Source organism: Marmota flaviventris, chromosome 4, assembly GCF_047511675.1.
Source record: "Marmota flaviventris isolate mMarFla1 chromosome 4, mMarFla1.hap1, whole genome shotgun sequence".
NCBI classification, from domain to species: domain Eukaryota; kingdom Metazoa; phylum Chordata; class Mammalia; order Rodentia; family Sciuridae; genus Marmota; species Marmota flaviventris.
In genome coordinates, this window is record NC_092501.1 from 129,364,317 (window position 1) to 129,387,352 (window position 23,036).

The 23,036-nt window shown below is 38.1% G+C and overlaps 1 protein-coding gene across 3 annotated transcripts in view; it reads right to left on the reverse strand.

Annotated features, from left to right (window-relative positions):
• Positions 1–68: 68 nt before the first annotated feature.
• Rcbtb1 (RCC1 and BTB domain containing protein 1) overlaps positions 69–23,036 on the reverse strand; it is a 45,518-nt gene continuing 22,550 nt past the window's right edge. For 2 of the 3 annotated variants that reach the window (XM_027928764.2, XM_027928766.2), the window contains exons 6-13: positions 18,404–18,562; positions 16,859–16,966; positions 16,287–16,429; positions 15,116–15,306; positions 12,517–12,643; positions 10,389–10,540; positions 9,657–9,787; positions 69–2,293 (exon numbers count right to left, since the gene is read on the reverse strand). In XM_027928764.2, the coding sequence (XP_027784565.1) occupies positions 2,153–2,293; positions 9,657–9,787; positions 10,389–10,540; positions 12,517–12,643; positions 15,116–15,306; positions 16,287–16,429; positions 16,859–16,966; positions 18,404–18,562 (1,152 nt within the window). In that variant the 3' untranslated portion in view covers positions 69–2,152. Of the gene's footprint in view, positions 4,846–9,656; positions 9,788–10,388; positions 10,541–12,516; positions 12,644–15,115; positions 15,307–16,286; positions 16,430–16,858; positions 16,967–18,403; positions 18,563–23,036 lie in introns of all 3 variants that reach the window. The other variant, XM_071611514.1, reaches the window with a different exon arrangement.

Genomic DNA, 23,036 nt, shown 5'->3' on the forward strand with positions numbered 1-23,036 from the left:
ATATCAAAATTTCCTACTCCAGGCTGCATACTGCAGACTTCTAAATGGGGAAAAACAACTCTAAGAGATGCCTGCCTTATCAGAGTACTTTATTAATATCATTTTAAACATTACATAAATACCACTTGTATACTAGAGTATCAAACATTGTTCCAGTAAGAAGTCCAAGAGTACAGTAGGGATATTTTAAGAAATGTGAACACTTTGGCTTCCATTATTACATCAAATGAAATAAAAATCAATTTAAAGAACAGTTTCCATCTCCCGCTATAATTAACAATAAAACCAAGTAGTAGAAAAATAAGAGTATATTTAAAAAAAATACTCAAGTACTTTTTGAAGGACATGTTCTCTTCACTACCATACACACTCATACAAATTAGTAATCTGAGAAGTGGTTCTTCACCTGTATTAGGAATTTCGTAAATATTTGCTGAATGAATGAACTATCTATGGATATGGATCTACCACTTCATCTTGTGCTTTTTGAAGAAATTTTTTTCAAGTAAGCAATAGTAAACATACTGAAGTTCTTATTTAGTTCAAACCATAATCCTACAGAATAGTAACTGTTAGAAATACTACCCATTAGAGCCAAATTAATGTGCATTCATCAATATAGCAAGAAAAATTCTATCATGGTGCAGAACTAATTTTAACTAATTTACTGGGCTTCAGTCACTTGTGATATGATCCAGAAAAAAGGGATGGGACTTCTAAGGTTTGTACTTATTTTGCCTATCAAAAATTGTCTTTGGAGCTTCACTCTCCACTCACCCTAATACACATATTTAAGAACAGTGCTAAAATAGTAGCTGCAACATATTTTCTCTCTTACGAATGTAGCTCTGAAAACAAATTCAGGCGCTAAGTTCACAGTGTCTTCTCTAAGCAGGAAACTAAGAGAATTCACACGAATGGACAAGAGTCCATGGACCAGAGAGCTAAACAAAGTTTTGTTCTTAAAGCAAGCTCAATGAACATGTGATAAAAGTGAACACTGTTATATCCCAGAGTCACATTTCATAACCAGACCAAAAGATAATAATTCTAACTTGTGTATAGGATCTTTGTTGAAAAAATATGATCTTGGGATCCCTTTAAATTCAATTCTGCTAAATAGTATTAGCTAACACAATTAAAAGAGGAAAATCCCAAATTGAAAAACGGTGAAGTTTCAAATAAGCCAGTGTTTGACGGAATTTGGCCTAGATAAAATAAATGAAGCAAATTCCAGTACTCCTTATAAGAAAGGTGGTTTTAAGACCACTTCTTCAAGTCATAATAGCAGATCTGATGATTTAGCAGCTCTAGCAGGAAGGCAAGAGTATATTAATATGTGTCATTTTTTTTCTTATGAGTGAGCATTTATAGGGGAAAAGGTGAAGGGGTGATTTAAATCCCATTTTTCAAATTAATCCTTACTATAGTGACACACCATGAGATAAGTAGTAGAGACTCTAATTAATAAAACATTCACCTTTATCCAAACAAAGATTCTTTCATCATTAATTTTTCATGGATAATTCTATATTACTGCTCCTGGTTAACCTAGAAGTTTACTCAATTACTTCAGTAGATTTAACTCAACGTTAAATAAGTTAAATGGAATATTCTTTTGTTATATCTTAAAGTTTAAAAAGCCATCAATAGTGAATACACACAAACCATACTTTCACACAATTCTAACCGTCCTTTACAGTAAGGTGCTGACCGGCAACTAACAGCAGCACTTCGCCTACCCGGCCCCCTGCCCTGCTAGTCAGCACTGTTAATTCCTGATGAGCCTCTGTGTTCTTTTCACAATCACAGCTCCTGATATTAAGGGGTTGTACTATATGAACCAAGAGAGTTCTCAACAACTTCCTTTTTCAAAGTTCCTTTAAGCTAAACTTTCATCCTTTCACAATGTTCTAGCTCCAATATAAGAAAGGTCACATTTAAAATATACATATCTGGAAACAAGTTGTTTAAAATGGGCTCAGGAAAAGCCAAATATCCTTCATATATTCCTACAGAGAACTGTTTCCGATGTGATAAAAACAACCTGGTGGGTTTTACCTGCAGAATCACATCACCCGTAGAGCACAAGCTGGAGACATCACCAACAGTGCCCCCAAAGCACTCACACAAACCCCAGCAGCCTTGGGCTTCAGTTCTTAAAGGCTCCACATTTACTGGCTTTAGCAATGAACTCCTTTAGCAGAGGACCATCCATTTGCCAAAATGCTGCCGTCTGTGTAACTTCTGTCAAATGATTGATGCAAAACTTAAAGCAGAATTCTTCTAAATCCTGGACACATACAACAAAAATAAAAACAAGAAGAGGCCTTTGTTTATTAACTTTAATTTCTTCTGTACAAACCCCTCATCCCAGCTTGCTCACCCTCCCCCAAAACACTGATGGAGAGGCCAGATCCCTTGATGATTCCCCAGACTCCAGTGTGGATCTGTCACCCACTCACCCACCCACACACTGGGGTGGGGGAGAGCAGCAGTCTTCCCTGGTTACCATAGTCCAGTTACACTCAAGACAGTGTAGTACAAAGCCAAAAACCACCTTAGTTCATGTTTTGTTATGTAAGAAATCAGAGAAAAGAATTAAGATGTGAGGTTAGTTTAAGGAGACTATTTTAAGAAAGAGAAAATAGATAAAGATTTATGGTTAACCTAAAGTAATATATTAAAAATCTCCAAAACTTCAAATTGACTTTTGCACTCTAATAAAAATCACTTCATTTTTAAAGCCACAAAGAAATGTAATTTCCACACCACATACTTACCAGGAAGTCAACACCAGAGAAATATATTTAAATAAATTGGATTTTTTAGGCAGATACCTGGGAAGTCACCCGCCTACCAACATTCAGAAAAAAAGTAATATATACAAGTGGGAAACCAGAACGATTAAAACCTTGATTTCTGTCTACGCTTACGTATCCTTTCACACCCCACAAAACTCTTAATATTGTTTATTCCTTCAAATGTTGGAACAAAAACTTACTAAATTAGGCACCTGGAATGGATATAAGAAACTAGATATACATAATAAAGCAAATCACACTAAAACCTCTAGCAGAAACAGCTTTTTTTTTTTTTAATGTTTCAGATAGACACAATACCTTTATATATTTATCTTTTTGTGGTGCTAAAGATCGAACTCAGTCCCTCACCCATGCTAGGTGAGTGCTCTACAAGTGAGCCACAACCCCAGCCCCCAGAACAGCTTAATTTTTATAACTTGGCCCCTAGTTAGTTGTACACTGAAGGTCAATAACTCAAATTCAATCAAACCAGGAACTTGGCATTTGAACTGCAGGATCTGGACTTTATATTTCCAGCTACCATTAGGAGGGAATTTTAGAGGGAAAGGTCCCACACAAACAAGGATCTCTTTTTGCTCTCAGTGTAGACCTCTGCTAACAACTATTTCCTATGTTAAGAGTCCTCTGTCCCTGACCAAAAAACGCCCTAAACTCAGAATTAAAACATAAACCACAGCAAATATGTTATTAGCCAGCTGGCTGCCTAAGTTTATTTTCCAGATAATTCAAAGTATATTTGAACTGGGCGTGGTAGTACACACCTGTAATCCCAGCGGTTATGGGATGTGAGCCAGGAGGACCACAAGTTCAAAGCCTGCCTTAGCAACTTAGCAAGGCCCTAGGCAACTCAGTGAAAACCTGTCTCTAAACAAAATACAAAAGGGCTGGGGACTTCAGGAAAAGCGAGGCACTAAGCAAATCAGTGAGATGCCAGGGCTGGGGACGTGGCTCAGTGGTTGAGTGCTCCCTGAGTTCAATCCCTAGTACTACCCCACCCCCCAGAAAAAAAGCGTACTTGACAGTACAATCTCTGGAGCCTTTTTTTTTTTTGCACATCCTTAGACCTTTTTAATTTTTTGAGACAAGGTCTTGCTAAGTTGTCCAGGTTAGCCTTGAACTCGTGATCCTCCTGCCTCAGTCTCCCAAGTTGCTGGAATTACAGACATGCACCATGATGCCTGGCTTTGGATCTGTGTCTCTTAGAGACTCTCAGTGAACTACAACTGAATTTGTATTATAATAAACTAAAATGCGGGCTGGGGTTGTAGCTCAGTGGTAGAGTGCTAACCTTGCATGTTTGATGCATTGGGTTCAATCCTCAGCAACACATAAAAATAAAGAAAGTTAAGGTGTCCATCTACAACTAAAAAAAAATTTAAAAAAACTAAAATGCAAAACAACAAAAATATTCCTTCTCAGATGATTATTCAAGGATAAGCATTGCTCTCAGCATTACAACCCAGTGATTAAAAAACAGGCTAAATTATTTTCCACGAGAACATAAAAGTCACATTTTAATCTATCTTATTTAGTAATCAAAAGTAGTGAACTAATTTACACATAGCTTGGGAAGAAGTAGCCAGTCATGAGCACAGAAAGTTCTTCAAACCATATATCAGATAAAAATCTTTAAATGTTATACTTTAATAGTATAACTTCAAATTCACAGGAAAAGAAAATACACTAAATTCTGGCACCATACCTTATTACTTGTAAGTCTACTACTTGGAATTCAAGATCTTTTCAGAATACATGAGAAGTGAGGTAACTTTTTAATAGTGCAAAAGCTGCCTTGAACATAAGGACTTTTTTTAATATACTACATTACAGGTATATAAATGGTGCTAATTATAATTCACTTCATACATTTATGAAAACGCTTCTATCAAACTGCCTTCCCTGCCGGGCGCAGTGGCACGCACCTGTAATTCCAGCGACTCAGCAGGCTGAGGCAGGAGGATCAAGAGTTCAAAGCCAGCCTCAGCAATGACAAGGCGCTAAGCAAGAATTCTTCTAAATCCTGGACACATACAACAAAAATAAAAACAAGAAGAGGCCTGTCTCTAAATACAAAAAAGGGCTGGGGATGTGGCTCAGTGGTCGAGTGCCCCTGAGTTCAATCCCCAATACCCAAAAAAAATGCCTTCCCTTCCCCACCAATTAGTTTGAACTAGTGATATATCTTGATATTAATAAATGTTTAGCAGTTTCAAATATTAAAAGTCAAATTACAGAATAATGAAAACAATATAAATCTAATTTAATAAAATAACTGAACTTTGGCTAAGGCACACATATGAATACATTAGGAGATAAGAGATCTGAGCTTGCAAGCTCATTTGCCTCAGAGAGTGGCATAGTTACCACACTAACTTACCAACCAAGGCCTGAGTCAGTTAACCTTTGAGAGGTCACTTAGATAAACATCCTGATGAGACCACAACTTTTTTATTGGGGAGTGAAGGGGTGTTACCAGGGAGTGAACCCGGGGCACTTAACCACTGAGCCATATCACCAGCCCTTTATTTTAAGACAGGGTCCTGTGAAGTTGCTTAGGGAGGGGCCTTGCTAAGTTGCTGAGGCTGATTTTGAACTTGCAAACCCCTCAACCTCCCAAGCTACTGGGATTATAAGCATGTGCCATCATGCTTGGCAAGACCACACTTCAATATCATAAAAACCTGCATGATCTGTTCATCTTATTCTGCAACTAAACAAGAAAGTATAACTCTTTGCCAAGTAATAACACAACTATAACAGGACTGGTGGGCTGTTAGATGAAGCAATCCCAACAAAGAATCATTTAACCAAAAGAGTTTTTAAAAATTCAAGAGAGAATAAAAATAGATCATGGATTATTTAGCCAGTAGATGATAAAAATTCATCATAAAAGGAAATGGAGTAGGGAAGTGGAAAGAATGTAAAATGGAGAGGTGTCATATAATATTCCTGGTATCAGAAATTAAATCTTGTGACATTCTGTGGTGAATTATCATAAAGTAGTTTTAAAGCAAATCAAAAAAAGTATCAGGGCTGAGGCCATATCTCGGTGGTAAGGCACTTGCTTAGCATGTGCAAGGCACTGGGTTCAATCCTCAGCACCACATAAAAACAAACAAAATAAAGGTATTGTGTCCATCTACAAATAAAAAAAAGTATCAGATTTATTGTAATTAGCAATTACAATAAATCAAAAACTCTAATTATATATTCATTTCATTTTTTTTTTTTTTTGGTACCAAGGATTAAACCCAGGAGCACTCAACCACTGAGGCACATCCCCAGCCTACTGTATATTTTATTTAGAAACAGGGTCTCACTGAGTTGCTCAGCACCTCACTTTATACTGAGGCTGGCTTTGAACTCGGGATCCTCCTGCCTCAACCTCCCAAGATGCTGAGATTACAGGTGTGCACCACCTCACCCGGCTTCATTCCATATCTTTAAATGTTTTAAATTATTTCCATTATATGCACTCTGAAAAAAAGTATTTTCTCTCCACATATTTTCTTCAGTAACAGAGAACTGATGATCTTAATATTCGCAATTTAAAAAATTCTAATGAAGACTTTTAGAGTACTTACCTAGCATTAAAATTCCAAAGCTAAAATAATCAAATACTAATAGTTGTGCAGAAGACCGACTTGGACTGAGTGAAGACAGGATATCTCGTGTCATAGCCACCTTCAGATATACTCCAGATTGGGGGCAGGGAGCAGGATCACCCACCACTCCTAACTCTGTCCAAAGCTGTTGCTGATTGCAAAACAAAACCCACAAACCATAATTCTATAGTTCACTTTATATCATTTCAAGTATAAAAGGTTTTATTTTGAGGAATGTATATAAATGTCCTATCACGTGAGAAAAATAAAGGTCCTTTTCTCCTGTGACACACACACACAAAAAAATTTCATGACCTATAGATCTGAAAAAACTTAATTTAGCCCTCTAAGAGAAGAAATAATGCTAACCATCTAGCTTTGGTATTAAGCTTTCCAACGCTCAGATCCAAAACCACCGTCACAGAGTCCTGTACCCATACTTATTGCTTCCCACCCATACAAAATTGTAGACAGAAGTTGCTCAGCAAGTAAGGTTTTTTGGAGAGTTCTCTGCTCTGGTAAATAATACTTGCCAACTACTTCTCATCACGTTCAACTACACTGTAGGTTTTCCTAAAAAGAATCAGTATAAATACTAAGCATTTCAAGATTTTTATAATATGGTACTGAACTATCTTAATATTTTATTCCCATTTTTTCCCTTGATGTCAATATTTATTTGGGTCTGTATTAGGGGATACTTAAACAATCATTCCTCAAGTCCTTCATAAAACTCAGAGAAAGTTTGATGATGCATTCATAATGCAAGGGCTCCAGCTTGATTTTTTAAAAATCCTTATAACTACTGAGTCCACACATTTTTGTGTACATTTCCTTCAAAATTATCCTGTCAAAGGGGACATGGAAGAGTCACAATCACTTTTTATAGAAAACAAGAAATGTGAGAAGCAGGTAGCCTCCATCTTTCTAGCATTGTCAAAATTAGTTCTTGAAGTTAATATCCAATCTGACTCATTAGCAGCTTTCAATCAACATTTTATATATATAAACATATATGAATATATGTGTGTGCATGTGTATATATATATATACACACACACACATACACACACCTATATATAAAGTGTGATTTTCTTGTACTCTATAGTTATTGACTTATTATATTCTATAGTATTAAGGAAATAAAAAGTAAAGGCACATTAACCAATTAATTATAATTAATGATACTCATATCAAAAGCTTAAAAATATATCATAGAAAGAAGTAATCATTTCTCTCTTATCTTTTCTCAATTCTCTAATTTTTCTTTTTTACATTGAATATGTAACACTTATGGGATTTCAAATATTTTTTAAAGTACTTCTTCACAGTGAGCTGTTTCAAATATAATTCAATCATTTAACGTGTACTTTGAGTGCTGGCAGTATGCCCACACTGCAACAGGCTCCAGGGAATCACGTATTATTTGCAGTCTCCCTAAAGGAACAGTTTTCAAAATGTGTTATAGTTAACATAAGAAAAATGAAAATTAGTAAAGGAAACAGTCGGCTGCTATGAGTAGAAGTGGCGTTAGGCTTTTCCTATAAACCTTCTGGGGTAGATTTTAACTGAAGGGAGGAAATTTCTAAGATGTTTGTCTCCATCCAGGTTGATCTGATCAGCGTGAGACAGCAAGGTCCTACTACAGGGTATGGAACTTTTGAACAAAGAGGAATGTGGGCACACACAGGGGAGATTCTGGAATTAATTGCCAAATGGAGAGGAAAAAGCATTGATCCAATTTAAAATTATATCATGGGATGGAAAAGGAATCTAAAGAAACAGAATTTCTAATACAGAGGTTCAAGGTGTCACAGGAAGGTAGGGAAGAAAACTGCTACCTCCATTTTCTACTAGAAACAGTTTATCCTGATTAGTCTTCCATCTACTACTGTCAGGCTGCAAAGTCAGCTACGTTTGCCCTTATCAAATATTTACAATCAAAACATAACCCCAAACAAAAATAGGATACATTTTGAAAATGTAAGACGTAATAGTCAACTTCAATCCCTAAGTGATAGATTATGAAGTTTGTCCTCCATTACCTCAAAGACCACAGCATGGATCTTCGATAAATTCCATTACAGGTATTCCGCCTTGTAAAATGATAAAATACCTATAAAAATAGGCTAATTGTGTCATTTTAACACACCAACCTTAGCTAGACATCTCAGATCCCTCTACCTCCTGTTTTGGGGAGGTTGTTGGGGGGGGGGGTACTAGGGAGGAGCCCAGGGGTGTTTTACCACTGATCTACATCCCCAGACCTTTTATTTTTGAAACAGTACTTCACTAAGTTACTGATACTAGCCTCAAACTTGAGATACTTTTGCTTCGGTCTCCCGAGTCACTGAGCCAAAAGGCATGAGTCACCATACCCAATATCCTCTCTACCTTTTATTTTCTATAAATTTGTAAAACCAACCTTCTTCTTACTGCATCCTTTAGGAGATACTGTTTCCTGGGGTTCAACAAACATTTACCATCCAATGGCTAATACATGCCAGGCAATACAGTAAGGTACAGCTCCTGCTCATGAAGAGCTTACAATCTGATGCTCTGCTTCTCAATCTCAAGAAAATGCACATTTATATACACAAAATTTAAGACTCACCAAAGCCCACTAATTCAGACTGTAATCGCTTCTCGGCCTTTTGGCTAAGATCAAGTGTAATTCAGACTGTAGAGATCTAAGAATCCCAGATTAGGAACTCAATCCAGTGCAAATACAAACAGAAAGGAGTCCACAGCAAGTTCTTAACACATGAATACTTGTGAGTAATAATCAGACAATGACAGAATTCTGGAGCACACATAGATAAAAATTATATGGCATCCTGGGCTTCTGAAAGGGTAGAGTTGGGGAGACAGCTGTGGGTCTTGACAGACAGACACGTGGACACTGAGAAAGACTAGAAGCTAAAGCTCGCTGCCTGTCAGTCCAGTTGGGTGCAGCACTTTATGTTCCAACCTGCTGCATAGCTGCTGGGACCTCAGTCAGTTAGGTTCTGATCTTAGTTAAGAATGAAAGTAGAGGAACAACCAATTTTGAAACAATGAACAGAAAATAAAGGAGAAAGACCAGATTTCATTTGGATCAGTTGGTTAACGGAATCCCTAAACAGGCGAAGTTACTCATTTGTTCCTTGGGCCACGTGAGAGAAGGGGGGTAAAGGAGCACAGGGAGCTACAGGTGATTCTGGTTTGCTGTTCACTGTTTTGTTACCTCTGCATCATATCTGACTGCAGCAGAGAATAGTGTAAAGGCATTCTCCACAGTGATTCCTCGCTTGATAATGTGCTGGCAAAGTTTTTTCAGTCTGTTTTCACAGTAAGATGTTGCCAAATCCAAAAGACCTAGAAGTAAAAAGTATAAGAGGTTTAATCTAGTTTATAATAAATTTCCCTAATTTATAAACATATGCATTTAAACATTTTAGTAAACAGTTATGTGGGTAAGTCACAAGTTTCTTAGCAAATATTCTTTTTCTTTTTAAGAATTTAATCTTTATTTTTTTAGTTGTTTTTTAATGTGGTGCTGAGGATCGAACCCAGTGCCTCACCTATGCTCTACCACTGAGCCACAGCCCCAGCCCTCTTAGCAAATATTCTGAATTTGAGTATGTAAATTGTCTTACTCCCAAACTCTCCCACCTCTAAACATACCTCTCCTATACTCATTTTACATTTTCTTCTATAGTACAAAGGAAGAGGGGAAATGGAATCTCCCTTATTTTTTTCCAAAATGCAAAGTTAATTAGTAACTTATACTTTATATAAGTCCAGTTATAAACTGTCCATAATTATTAACTATGATAACTATCCAGAACTGTTTTTAAAAACATTTACTTCAAACTTCTTTTAATAATGACATAAAAGCCCATACACCTGGAACTTTTTATATTTCACTAGTCTAAGGCATGAAGAGACATGTTCCTGACCACACGGGCTAAGGTACCTATGGCGTCTTCGGGCGGCAGATCCACCGTGTCTGTGTAGAGGTACTGGAGAAAGGCACGATACACGGGGTAAGAAAACTGGTCTATTTCTATCACCTCCTTCATGTCCTCATTCCAGTATGAGTGGAACATGGATCGAAAGTGCTCACACCTAAAACACATTAGCAAAAATTACCTGAGGAAGGTGATGAAGTCAGACAAACTGGTAGTAGAGCACTACTGTTTCAACCTAACAACCCCTTTCTGATCAAGTTTTTTGGCTCATTTGCTATTTTTAAAAAACAGAGTATACAGAAGTGCATTTTATTTTTTTTTTATTTTATTTTTTTTTTTAATTTTTTATTGTTGGCTGTTCAAAACATTACATAGTTCTTGATATATCATATTTCACACTTTGATTCAAGTGGGTTATGAGCTCCCATTTTTACCCCATATACAGATTGCAGAATCACATCAGTTACACATCCATTGATTTACATATTGCCATACTAGTGTCTGTTGTGTTCTGCTGCCTTTCCTATCCTCTACTATCCCCCCTCCAGAAGTGCATTTTAAATAATGAAAATAAATAAATAAATAATTCAGAAATGAGAGTTCAAAACTTTTGGCTACATATTAACAACACTGAAATGATTAATTTTTTATGTAATTAATTGACTCTTAAAAGGAGTTTAAATGTTAACTGATTTGTATTAAGCTGCTTACTGATCCATTATCTGACAGGATAGTTGGTTTTTTTTTCCTTTCCGACTTCTCTCCAAACAACCATCACTCTCTATTTGTTTCTCTGAGTGGCCTGCTCACTCTCTTTCCTTCCCTCCCAGGCCTGCCATAAATGTATCTATAAAACACATTCACTAGCACAGTCACATATTTCAAGAAAACCCAAGCAGGTCTTTTTGATTTGTATTTACAGATCCACCTGCATGAGTAACTGCTTTCTTTTTCTTTCTTTTTTTTTTTTTTTTAAAGAGAGACAGAGAGAGAGAGAGAGAGAGAGAGAGAGAGAGAGAGAGAATTTTTAAATATTTTTTAGTTTTCGGCGGACACAACATCTTTGTATGTGGTGCTCAGGATGGAACCCGGGCCGCACGCATGCCAGGTGAGCGCGCTACCGCTTGAGCCACATCCCCAGCCCCAGTAACTGATTTCTTGATACTGGATTTTCTTACAGTATAACATGCTTTCATTTTTTGTAAATCATTTAAAGTGATATGGTACAAAGGGCAAACAATACTTTCAAAACCCATTCAAAATACTTAAAAAAAATGGCTCAGTTACATAATTACTCCATCTGAAAAGTTAAAAAGAAAGAGTTGTCTAAGTGGGTGTAATGTACAGGTCAGAAAACTGCAATGAAAGGACACGGGGGTCACTGGCAGAGACAAAAGTCCAGTTCATCTTTTCAGCCAATACCATGGTTCAGCTATGTTGGCCTTAGTAATGAATGGTATATAGCTTCTCAATTCCCCTAAAGTGCATTACTTTGCAAATAGGTTTTTAACTAAATTTCCAAAAAGATGTGTAAATAGCCTGTTAGTGTTCTGATTTTACATACCTTTTCTCTGTAATGGTAGCGTCAGAAGCAATAGCCCAGATGTTAATAAATGCATAGTTCCCTCATATTTATACAAGGAACTCCTGCCCTTTACTACATCTAAAGAACTTTTTCTTTAACTTTTCTCCTAACTATGGGAGTTTTCTAACTGGGAAAAATGAACTTTTAATAGCAAATATGTAATGTGTAAACAAATTTTCCAATGTAAACAAATACTCAAGACTTTGTTGTTGTTTTGTGGCACTGGGGATCAAGCCTAGGGCCTTGTGCATGCTATATAAGCACTCTATCCCACTGAACTACATCCCCAGCCCAAGATCCTTAAAAAAAAAAAAAAAAAAGACAAATACTTAACACTCCCCCAATACACTTTTCCTATAAGTTGTAGGAGCATACATGAAACTTTTTGATAATAAATGGATTTGATAAGCATCTGCAAAAATATTCAGCTGTGACATTTCTTTCTATTGCCAAGACTACTTCCTTGTAGTATCCGTTTTGTGGAATAATAAATGAAAATGCAAAAAGAAAACAAAGTTATTGATGTCTCTAAGTTCATTGAAAAATACCTGATTTTCAAAACAGCTTTATGGACATGAATATATTTTCCATCAATTCGAAACTTGAGATCAGCAGTTTCTGGACTATCAAATTCTTTCTTCAGTGACTCTGCAACTGTTAAAAAGTCTTCATGCTCTGAAGGCAACAAACACACTATTAATACAGAAAGCTCAGGAGACAGAGTTAAGATCTGAAAGACTTCCAAAAGATCAGCAGCAGCAGCAGCATGGTGGCTAAATCCATTCAATTTTTGTTCAAGAGAGTTATTTGACAAATCTATTTCACAATATTAAAATAAGTGTCCTACATCTACAAACTACCATAACAATAAGTATTTGGATAAGCCAAATACCAGTCTTACATGCTTAGTCATGAGAAATGGGAGTAAAAAAAGATCCAGTTACAGGGTTCAAAAGGCTATAGTAACTCCCTCACAATTGAGGAGGTTCTTTTCTAGGACTAAGAATATGTCAATTTTCTTTGAGTGAAAGACTAAGAACATCTCTGCTCTTCTTTGAAGTGGCAATATTCAAATCAAGGAGGCCTGAAACAAATTTACCAAGTGGTCATGCTAAGCAGTTAGGTTCTTAAGCAGAGACATGGCTTTTCCTAATCATCTAAAATCTAAGCATTCCTCTTAACCCTAAAAATCAATGTATAAGCAATCCTCACAACCTAGAAACTAAGCAGATGCACTTAGTAACACGGGTGCAGTTTTACAAGAGCAAGCGACATCACTCAACAAGAACTGCTGTGATGAGGCCAAATAAGCAGAACTGCACTATCCTGAAGGAAAGTAAGGCTCCTGAGTGAACTCATGAAACACGTTCTTCACATGTACAAAGGAAGGAAAAAAGAAAGAAGGCAGACAACAGAAATAAACTCCAGAGGTCCTCACCGAGCATTGAAAAAAGCTGCTATGGACACTGGAGAAAGGTTTCAACTGCCCACAAGCTGAGAACAGTGGCTTAACCAAAGAGCTCAGCTAAAACCCAGGCTTAACTTCATAAATGAGGAAGGAAATATGGTTTGCCCTAGCCCTCTAACATTGACCTGCAGCTCTGCCTCAACCCCACAATGCAGAGCCCTCCTGGCTGAGGACGAAAAGTGGAAACTTTCTCAAAAGCCAGTCTTTCCCTGATCCTGAGCCTGGATCACTATAGGACCAAAGACAGGAAATGACTATGATGGGCAGAGTGGAGAGGTGGAGATGGCTACGTCACCATCCTAAGCAGAAGCTCTAGTGAGTGCTGCCGCCTCTGCATCTGTCACAGAGTGGAAATGACTCTACCCCTTCTTTGTTTCCAGTGACAAGTATAGCACCTTTCAGAGAAGAATTATTCCCCAGAGATGTGAATTCACCATCTGACCTTCTTCCTAACACTCAGGAGATCGAAACCTAGAAGGAAAAAAACACTTCTGACTTAGTGGCTGGAAGGGAAAGAAGTCATCTAGGACTGAAATAATCAGCAACCACATTTTTTCCAAATCTAACACTGAAAATGTCACAACACTGTTCTGAAAAGGATGTCTAGGCCATCTTAAGATGCAAGAACCAGAGGAAGCCTTTTATAAACAGGTCCAGTGAGCAGTGTATAGAAATCACAGGACATGTTATACAGCTGCGCTTAGGCTACGCATGCTACCTGTGTATGATAAGAGCCAAACAGTCCCATTCAGCAAACTAATTTTTTCTAATCATGTGTCGAGATACACACACACACACACACACACACACAGAGAGAGGAGAGAGAGGGAGGGAGGGAGAGAGAGGAGAGAGAAGGAGGGAGAGAGAGAGAGGGAGGGAGGGAGGGGGAGAGAGAGAGGGAGGGAGGGAGGGAGAGAGGCAGGGAGGGAGGGAGAGAGAGAGGCAGGGAGGGAGGGAGAGAGGGAGGGAGGGAGAGAGGGAGGGAGAGAGAGAGAGAGGGAGGAAGGGAGAGAGAGAGAGCACTAAAGACATTGACAAAATGAATTTAAAGGAAATGTTCAGTTTATTTCACATTAAGTTGAGCTGCAGTTTAATTTGTCCTAAATGTGCTCTTGCCCTCATGACAATGGGGGTGAGGTGAGAGTGGTGCTCATTGAGTGCAAGATTTTCTTTTGGAATGATAAAAACATTTCAGAACTTGATGGAAATGATAAATATACACTATGAATATACTAAATTCAACTGGATTGTATACTTTAAAAAATGGTTAACTTTATGTTATGTAAGATTTTTGGTTTGTTTTTTGTTTTGTTTTGTTTTTTTCCTTTCTTTCTTTCAGACAATCTTGCTATATTTCCCAGGATGGCCTTGAACTCCCCATCTTCTCACCTCAGTCCAGAGCTGCCGGGATTACAGGTATGTGCCACCGTGTCCAGTTTATGTTATGTAAATTTGATCTCAATTAAAAGGAAGCACTTAGGGAGGGAAAAAAGAATCTATGGGAATATTTAATGACATCCTTAAATGTGGTTATCACTGGGGAAAAACATTAAAGTAAATGCAAAATAAAACATTCTAGAACCTAAAAGAGCCCACAACTAGCACACATGCAGGAACTGCTATGTGGTCAGTGGACAGTACCATTCTTCCTTGGTGGAAGGAGCCCTGAGCCTTCTTACCTACAGACAGAAGGCGCCAAGAAACAGCAGGAGTGGCAAAGCACGCAAACACGTCGTCGGTGCAGGAGAAGTGGGTGAGGTGAGGCAGGATCACTGACTGGCCCCGGCACTGGCCCCACATGTACACGTGCCCTCCCTGGGTCTTGGCGGCAGATGTGTGGGTGGAGTGACAGGCTGCAATCTCCACTACTCTGAAAAGTTTAAGAATAATACATGTCACTTCCTTACCACAGAAGGCCTCAGCACACCCGACACACAAAATTTAAAAGTTTATGCTTGGAACACCTCAAAAAACAGCCCAAGACCCAGAAATGCGAGCAGCCATATCACATCGACAAAACCAAAAGAGCCCTGTGTCTCTCCTTTCCTGATGGCTTCGGATAAACTAGGATCCCGAGTTAGGATAAATAATATGTACGGTTAAGGAAAACTTAGAAAAGCAGATTAGAAACCGAAGAAAAAGGAAGGAAAGTAGACACTGAAAAATGTCCTGACTATTCTGGGGAATTTAAGTGTAGTAAAAACAAACATCTTCAATAAACCATTTCCTTATGGCTTTCTCTCCCACTTCTACCAGAGCTCAGAACACTCATCAGGCTCATAAACTCTGGGCAAAGGGTCATGGACTCTGAACATTCCCATCCGAAGGGACTAAGGCTTCGCCCTGCATTTCACAACACACTTCCTAGGCAGGGTCCCAGAACCACAAGTCAACACTCCGGAATGAGTGGATGAGACCTCACAACCTGGTTCACTAAGCATCTATTCCAGTAAGACACATTAACTCAAATTAATATTTAAATAGATAATGTCTTTTTAAGAGATTTTCTTTATTTATAAGTGCACACAGGGAAAGTTTGTACAATTTGAATTTCAACATAATCACAGATCCCATTTTACTTCCCCACTTAAGGGGTAACACCAAATCTGTCAGAATTATGCCAAGATGCATTCATATTAATCACAGGTGGTTATTTCAGAAAGCTGCATGAGAATCATACTAACTCCATGTTCATTCTGGCTGGAACTCAAAACCATTTTATTCCAAATGAGAATGTTAATAAAATGGAAGAGTCATAAAGCCAAACACCACAGCTCTGCCTCTCACAGTACCAAGACCACAAACACACACACACACACACAGTCCCAAGACACAGCTCAGCCAAGTTACCTTTCTTTTTCCACCATGATGTGTGCTGGGCTTAACAGGTTATTTTTATTGCCAGTTCCCAGCTGCCCATACGTGTTAGCTCCCCAGGCATAGAGCAAGCCCTCATCTGTTAGTGCTAGAGTATGTGCATAGCCGCAGACAATCTGCAAGTAAACATAAATCGTTACCATTAGGAGGACAACAGGAAGGGCAGGGAAAGCATCTCAGAGATTACAGCCAGCTTCTGTAGAACGCCAATTCACCGTCAGGTGTGGACTGACATTTGCTAGAACATTAAAAAGCATTAGGAAAGCCTAAATCTTAGAGTACTGGATTTTACCACCAGTTTGTCACTTGATATGCCAGCACCATGTGCCTCCTCCTCGTGGGAATTTAGGGAAGATGTAATATTAAATAGGGAAGGTGAGGGAACTGGAAATTTCCAGGTGGGGGGAGGGGTAAACCTCCCCCCTACCCACCGCCCCCCCCCCCACCGCCTGGAAAAAAAGAAAAGGAGTAAACCTCCGATATTTTTCCAAGTCAGAACAGGAAAGTTGGATGGACACCAGCTGACAAGAGGCTCCCAAACGTACCTGGTTCACACACACACTGTGCAAAGCTGCCACTCTCACGGGGCTCAGCTGATTACCATTGTTTCCCAAGCCCAGCTGACCATTGCCATTGTAACCCCAGCCATACACCTAAGAGCAGAGAGAGAAAAAAGAGAGAATGGGGCTTTGGATCCATCTAAATCCAGTCCATCTAAACAAATCAGTACTCTAACACCCATGTTCTACTTTAGGTGATCCTGTAACTAATCTCCAAACAGAAGATATTTTGGGGGTGAAGAATGGCGGAATTTGGTATCAGTTCTCACTCCATGACTTACTAGATTTGAGAAGCCTTGGAGAAGTCATTTGGTTCCTGTCTTACAGATGAAGAAGCTGAGGATCATTAACAATTATGAGGCACTTATGTATGTCAGGACACTGTGAAAAGTACTAGGAATCCAAGTCTTTGGTAATGGTTTAACATGGGAGGTGGACATAGGCAAATTTTCTGTAGACAGTAAGAGCTGAAACAGAGATAATCGAGGCACCACAGGATAATGAGGAGCTTGCAAGGGCTTAGCCCTAGAACGTTTGGGGAATACTTCAGAAAGCAGAGACCTGAGCAGAGCTGAAGGATGAACGGGCAAAAGCAATCCAGGCAGAAGGCATGGGAGTGTGTCAGGGACAGAGACAGAAGACAAGCTGGTAGGCCTGGCTGGACACACCTCAGGCAGTGACAAAAGACTAGAAGGAAAACGCCAGGTGAAAGTGGCAAAGGACATATCTGAGATGCCTGTTATCCCAGCAGCTCGGGAGGCTGAGGCGAGAAGATTGCAAGTTCAGAGCCAGCCTGAGCAAAAGCAAGGTGCTAGGCACTCAGTGAGACCCTGTCTCTAAATAAAATACAAAATAGGGCTGGGAATGTGGCTCAGTATTTGAGTACCCCCGAGTTCAATCCCTGGTACCTGCCCACCTCAAATTAAATAAACTAGATAAGAACTCAGTAAATTCTAAAGCACTCTATGGCCCCACTGCATGATGCTATAAAATCTGTGTCTACAGAAGTATCTTTGCATAATTTTCATGCACTGAGAAATCAATAAGTGGCAAGATAAAGTAGAAGCTGCAATCAAAAATAATTTCTTAGACATAACTATCAGCTCAAAGGTGAGGGTAGCTGAAGTAGCCAACAACAATTAGGACAAAAAATTCCGCCCTAGCAAGTTGCTTCCTTTTATGATCAAACATTCAAGAAGCAGTAAGTAGCTCTACAAAGACTTTATCAGCTGACTAAAGAAAGCACAGCTGACTTTCACTAGGAAAGAAAGGTGATACCAAATTCTTTAAGCACAAATACTTATAAGCATTAGGCAATAAACAAAATTTAGCCATACCAGAATCTTTACTTGCAGGTAAATTTTGGGATTTAAAGAAATCGCTCTGAGGAGCAAACATCCTCTGGCCAGTCCTCATGATCAGTTAGAGGTCAATGGAGCTGACAACACAAAGCCCTCTTCCCTCCAATGCTCATTGCTCCCAATGACAATTCCTAAAAGGGGATGGACTAGGAAGGGAGTGAAGGCTCACCTCACCATTGTCCAGCACAGCCATGGAAGAGGTCTGACCACAGGCAATGCCAACCACCCTCTTGATATGTAAACAGTTGGTAACCTTTCGAGGAGTTGGTTGGTTTGTTGTAGATCCTGATCCCACCTGGCCACAGTTGTTATAGCCCCAAGCAAATACCTACAAGAGAAGGGAAAAGGAAAAAAAAAAACGAGTGCTTAGAGTGTGGTACAGTGAACAAGACAGTAACTTTAAGACAAGCATGGATCCAGGGATGAATAAGAGGTATAACACCTACTACAGGCTGGGGAAGTTATTTTCTCCAGAATCATTACAAATACACCAAAAAACAAAACATATCTTAAGGAATAAGGTCATTTAAAAAAAAAAAAAAGTCCAGAACACCATTATACATATCTGATTTGTGGTCTTTTTTTTTTTTTAAGTATTTATTTTTTTTTTAGTTATAGGTAGACACAATATCTTTATTTTATTTTTATGTGGGGCTGAGGATCGAACCCAATGCCTCACACATTCGAGGTGAGCACTCTTCCTCTGAGCCACAATCCCAGCCCCCTGATTTGTGGTCTTGGCAAACAGTATGACACTCAACCCTTAAGACTGAATTCTAGGGATGGGGCTGTAGCTCAATGGTAGAACGGTGGTATAGCCATGTGTATGTGCAAAGCACCACACACACACACAAGATTAATTTCTTCTACCAAAAGGGAGTCCTCTGACTATATGACACAGGTTATGCTGGAGAAGAGTATTCCCCCAATCATTTTAGCTACAAGCTATGCCAAGTACAAATATGGTCTTTTTTTAAATAGAAAAATTTCACAATAGAAAAGCAGATATATCCAACAACATATCTAACAACAGATGAACATAAAAAACAAAACATGATATATATTCAACGGAATATTATTCAGCCTTTAAAAATTCTGTCAACTTGAAATCACCATGCTCAATGAAATAAGCGAGTCAATAAAATGACACTACTGTATGATTTCACTTCTATGAGGCACCACGAGTTGTCAAAGTTATAAAAACAAAAAGTACAATGCAGTAGCCAAGAGCTGGGAGAGCGAGGATGGAGAGTGAATGTTTATCAGATACAGTGTCTTTTATAAGATAAAGAGTCTGGGTGTAGGAAAAACTAAGCATAGAGGAAAAACAAATCATGTTAAACAACTTACATAATCAAATATGGCTGGAAATACAAACCATATCTCAATAGTAACCCTAAATGTTAATGGCTTAAATGCACCAATCAAAAGACATAGGCTAGTAGAATGGATTAAAAAAAAAAAGATCCAACAATATGCTGCCTACAGGAGACTCATCTGATAGGAAAAGACATATACAGACTGAAGGTGAAAGGTTGGGAAAAATCATATCACGCATACGGACCACGGAAGCAGGCAGGGGTGTCCATACTTGTATCAAATAAAATAGACTTCAAGCCAAAGTTAATCAAAAGGGATAAACAAGGACACTACATACTGCTCAAGGGAACCATACACCAACAAGACTTGACGATCATTAATATATATGCCCCAAACAATGGTGCAGCTACGTTCATCAAACAAACTCTTCTCAAGTTCAACAGTCAAATAGACCACAACACAATAATCATGGGAGATTTTAACACACCTCTCTCACCACTGGACAGATCTTCTAAACAAAAGTTGAATAAAGAAACCATAGAGCTCAATAATACAATTAATAATTTAGACTTAATTGATATATACAGAATATACCACCCAACATCAAGCGGATACACTTTCTTCTCAGCAGCACATGGATCCTTCTCAAAAATAGACGATATATTATGTCACAGGGCAAATCTTAGCAACTACAAAGGAGTTGAGATACTACCATGCATTTTATCTGATCATAATGGAATGAAATTGGAAATCAATAATAAAATGAGAAAGGACAAATCCTACATCACATGGAGATTAAACAATATGCTACTAAATGAACAAAGGGTTACAGAAGACATAAAGGAGGAGATAAAAAATTCTTAGAGGTAAATGAAAACTCAGACACAACATATCGAAATCTCTGGGACACTATGAAAGCAGTACTAAGAGGAAAATTCATTTCATGGAGTTCATTCCTTAAAAGAAGGAAAAGCCAACAAATAAATGACCTCACACTACACCTCGAAGCCTTAGTAAAAGAAGAACAAATCAGCAGCAAATACAGTAGAAGGCAAGAAATAATTAAAATTAGAGGTGAAATCAATGAAATCGAAACAAAAGAAACAATCGAAAAAATTGAAAAAACTAAAAGTTGGTTCTTTGAAAAAATAAATAAGATTGATAGACCACTAGCCACGCTAACAAAGAGAAGAAGAGAGAGAACCCAAATTACTAGCTTACGGGATGAAAAAGGCAACATCACAACAGACAATTCAGAAATACAGAAGATAATTAGAAATTATTTTGAAACCCTATACCCTAATAAAATAGAAGATAGTGAAGGCATAGATAAATTCCTTAAGACATATGAACTACCCAGATTGAGTCAGGAAGATATAAACAACCTAAATAGACCAATATCAAATGAGGAAATAGAAGAAGCCATCAAAAGACTACCAACCAAGAAAAGCCCAGGACCGGATGGATATACAGCAGAGTTTTACAAGAACTTTAAAGAAGAACTAATACCAATACTCCACAATCTATTTCAGGAGATAGAAAAAGAGGGAGAACTTCCAAATTCATTCTATGAGGCCAATATCACCCTGATTCCCAAACCAGATAAAGACACCTCAAAGAAAGAAAACTACAGACCAATATCCCTAATGAATTTAGATGCAAAAATCCTCAATAAAATTCTGGCAAATCGGATACAAAAATATATCAAAAAGATCGTGCACCATGATCAAGTAGGATTCATCCCTGGGATGCAAGGCTGGTTCAATATACGGAAATCAATAAATGTTATTCACCACATCAATAGACTTAAAGATAAGAACCATATGATCATCTCGATAGACGCAGAAAAACCATTCAACAAAGTACAGCATCCCTTTATGTTCAAAACACTAGATAAACTAGGGATAACAGGAACTTACCTCAACATTGTAAAAGCTATATATGCTAAGCCTCAGGCTAGCATCATTCTAAATGGAGAAAAACTGAAGGCATTCCCTCTAAAATCTGGAACAAGACAGGGATGCCCTCTCTCACCACTTCTATTCAATATAGTTCTCGAAATACTGGCCAGAGCAATTAGACAGACAAAAGAAATTAAAGGCATTAAGATAGGAAAAGAAGAACTTAAATTATCACTATTTGCGGATGATATGATCCTATACCTAGAAGACACAAAAAGGTCTACAAAGAAACTACTAGAGCTAATAAATGAATTCAGCAAAGTGGCAGGATATAAAATCAACCCGCATAAATCAAAGGCATTCCTGTATATCAGCGACAAATCTTCTGAACTGGAAATGAGGATAACCACCCCATTCACAATATCCAAAAAAAAAAATAAAATACTTGGGAATCAACCTAACGAAAGAGGTGAAAGATTTATACAATGAAAACTACAGAACCCTAAAGAGAGAAATAGAAGAAGATCTTAGAAGATGGAAAAATATACCCTGTTCATGGACAGGCAGAACTAACATCATCAAAATGGCGATATTACCAAAAGTTCTCTATAGGTTCAATGCAATGCCAATCAAAATCCCAACGGCATTTCTTGTAGAAATAGAGAAAGCAATCATGAAATTCATATGGAAGAATAAAAGACCTAGAATAGCAAGAGCAATTCTAAGCAGGAAGTGTGATTCAGGAGGTATAGTGATACCAGATTTCAAACTGTACTACAAAGCAATAGTAACAAAAACAGCATGGTACTGGTACCAAAACAGGCAGGTAGACCAATGTTATAGAATAGAGGACACAGAAACCAATCCACAAAATTACAACTATCTTATATTAGATAAAGGGGCTAAAAGCATGCAATGGAGGAAGGATAGCATCTTCAACAAATGGTGCTGGGAAAACTGGAAATCCATATGCAACAAAATGAAACTGAATCCCTTTCTCTCACCATGCACAAAAGTTAACTCAAAATGGATCAAGGAGCTTGATATCAAATCAGAGACTCTGCGTCAGATAGAAGAAAAAGTTGGCTCCAATCTACATATTGTGGGGTCGGGCTCCAAATTCCTTAATAGGACACCCATAGCACAAGAGTTAAAAACAAGAATCAACAAATGGGACTTACTCAAACTAAAAAGTTTTTTCTCAGCAAGAGAAACAATAAGAGAGGTAAATAGGGAGCCTACATCCTGGGAACAAATCTTTACTCCTCACACTTCAGATAGAGCCCTAATATCCAGAGTATACAAAGAACTCAAAAAATTAAGCAATAAGAAAACAAATAACCCAATCAACAAATGGGCCAAGGACCTGAACAGACACTTCTCGGAGGAGGATATACAATCAATCAACAAGTACATGAAAAAATGCTCACCATCTCTAGCAGTCAGAGAAATGCAAATCAAAACCACCCTAAGATACCATCTCACTCCAGTAAGATTGGCAGCCATTATGAAGTCAAACAACAAGTGCTGGCGAGGATGTGGGGAAAAGGGTACACTTGTACATTGCTGGTGGGACTGCAA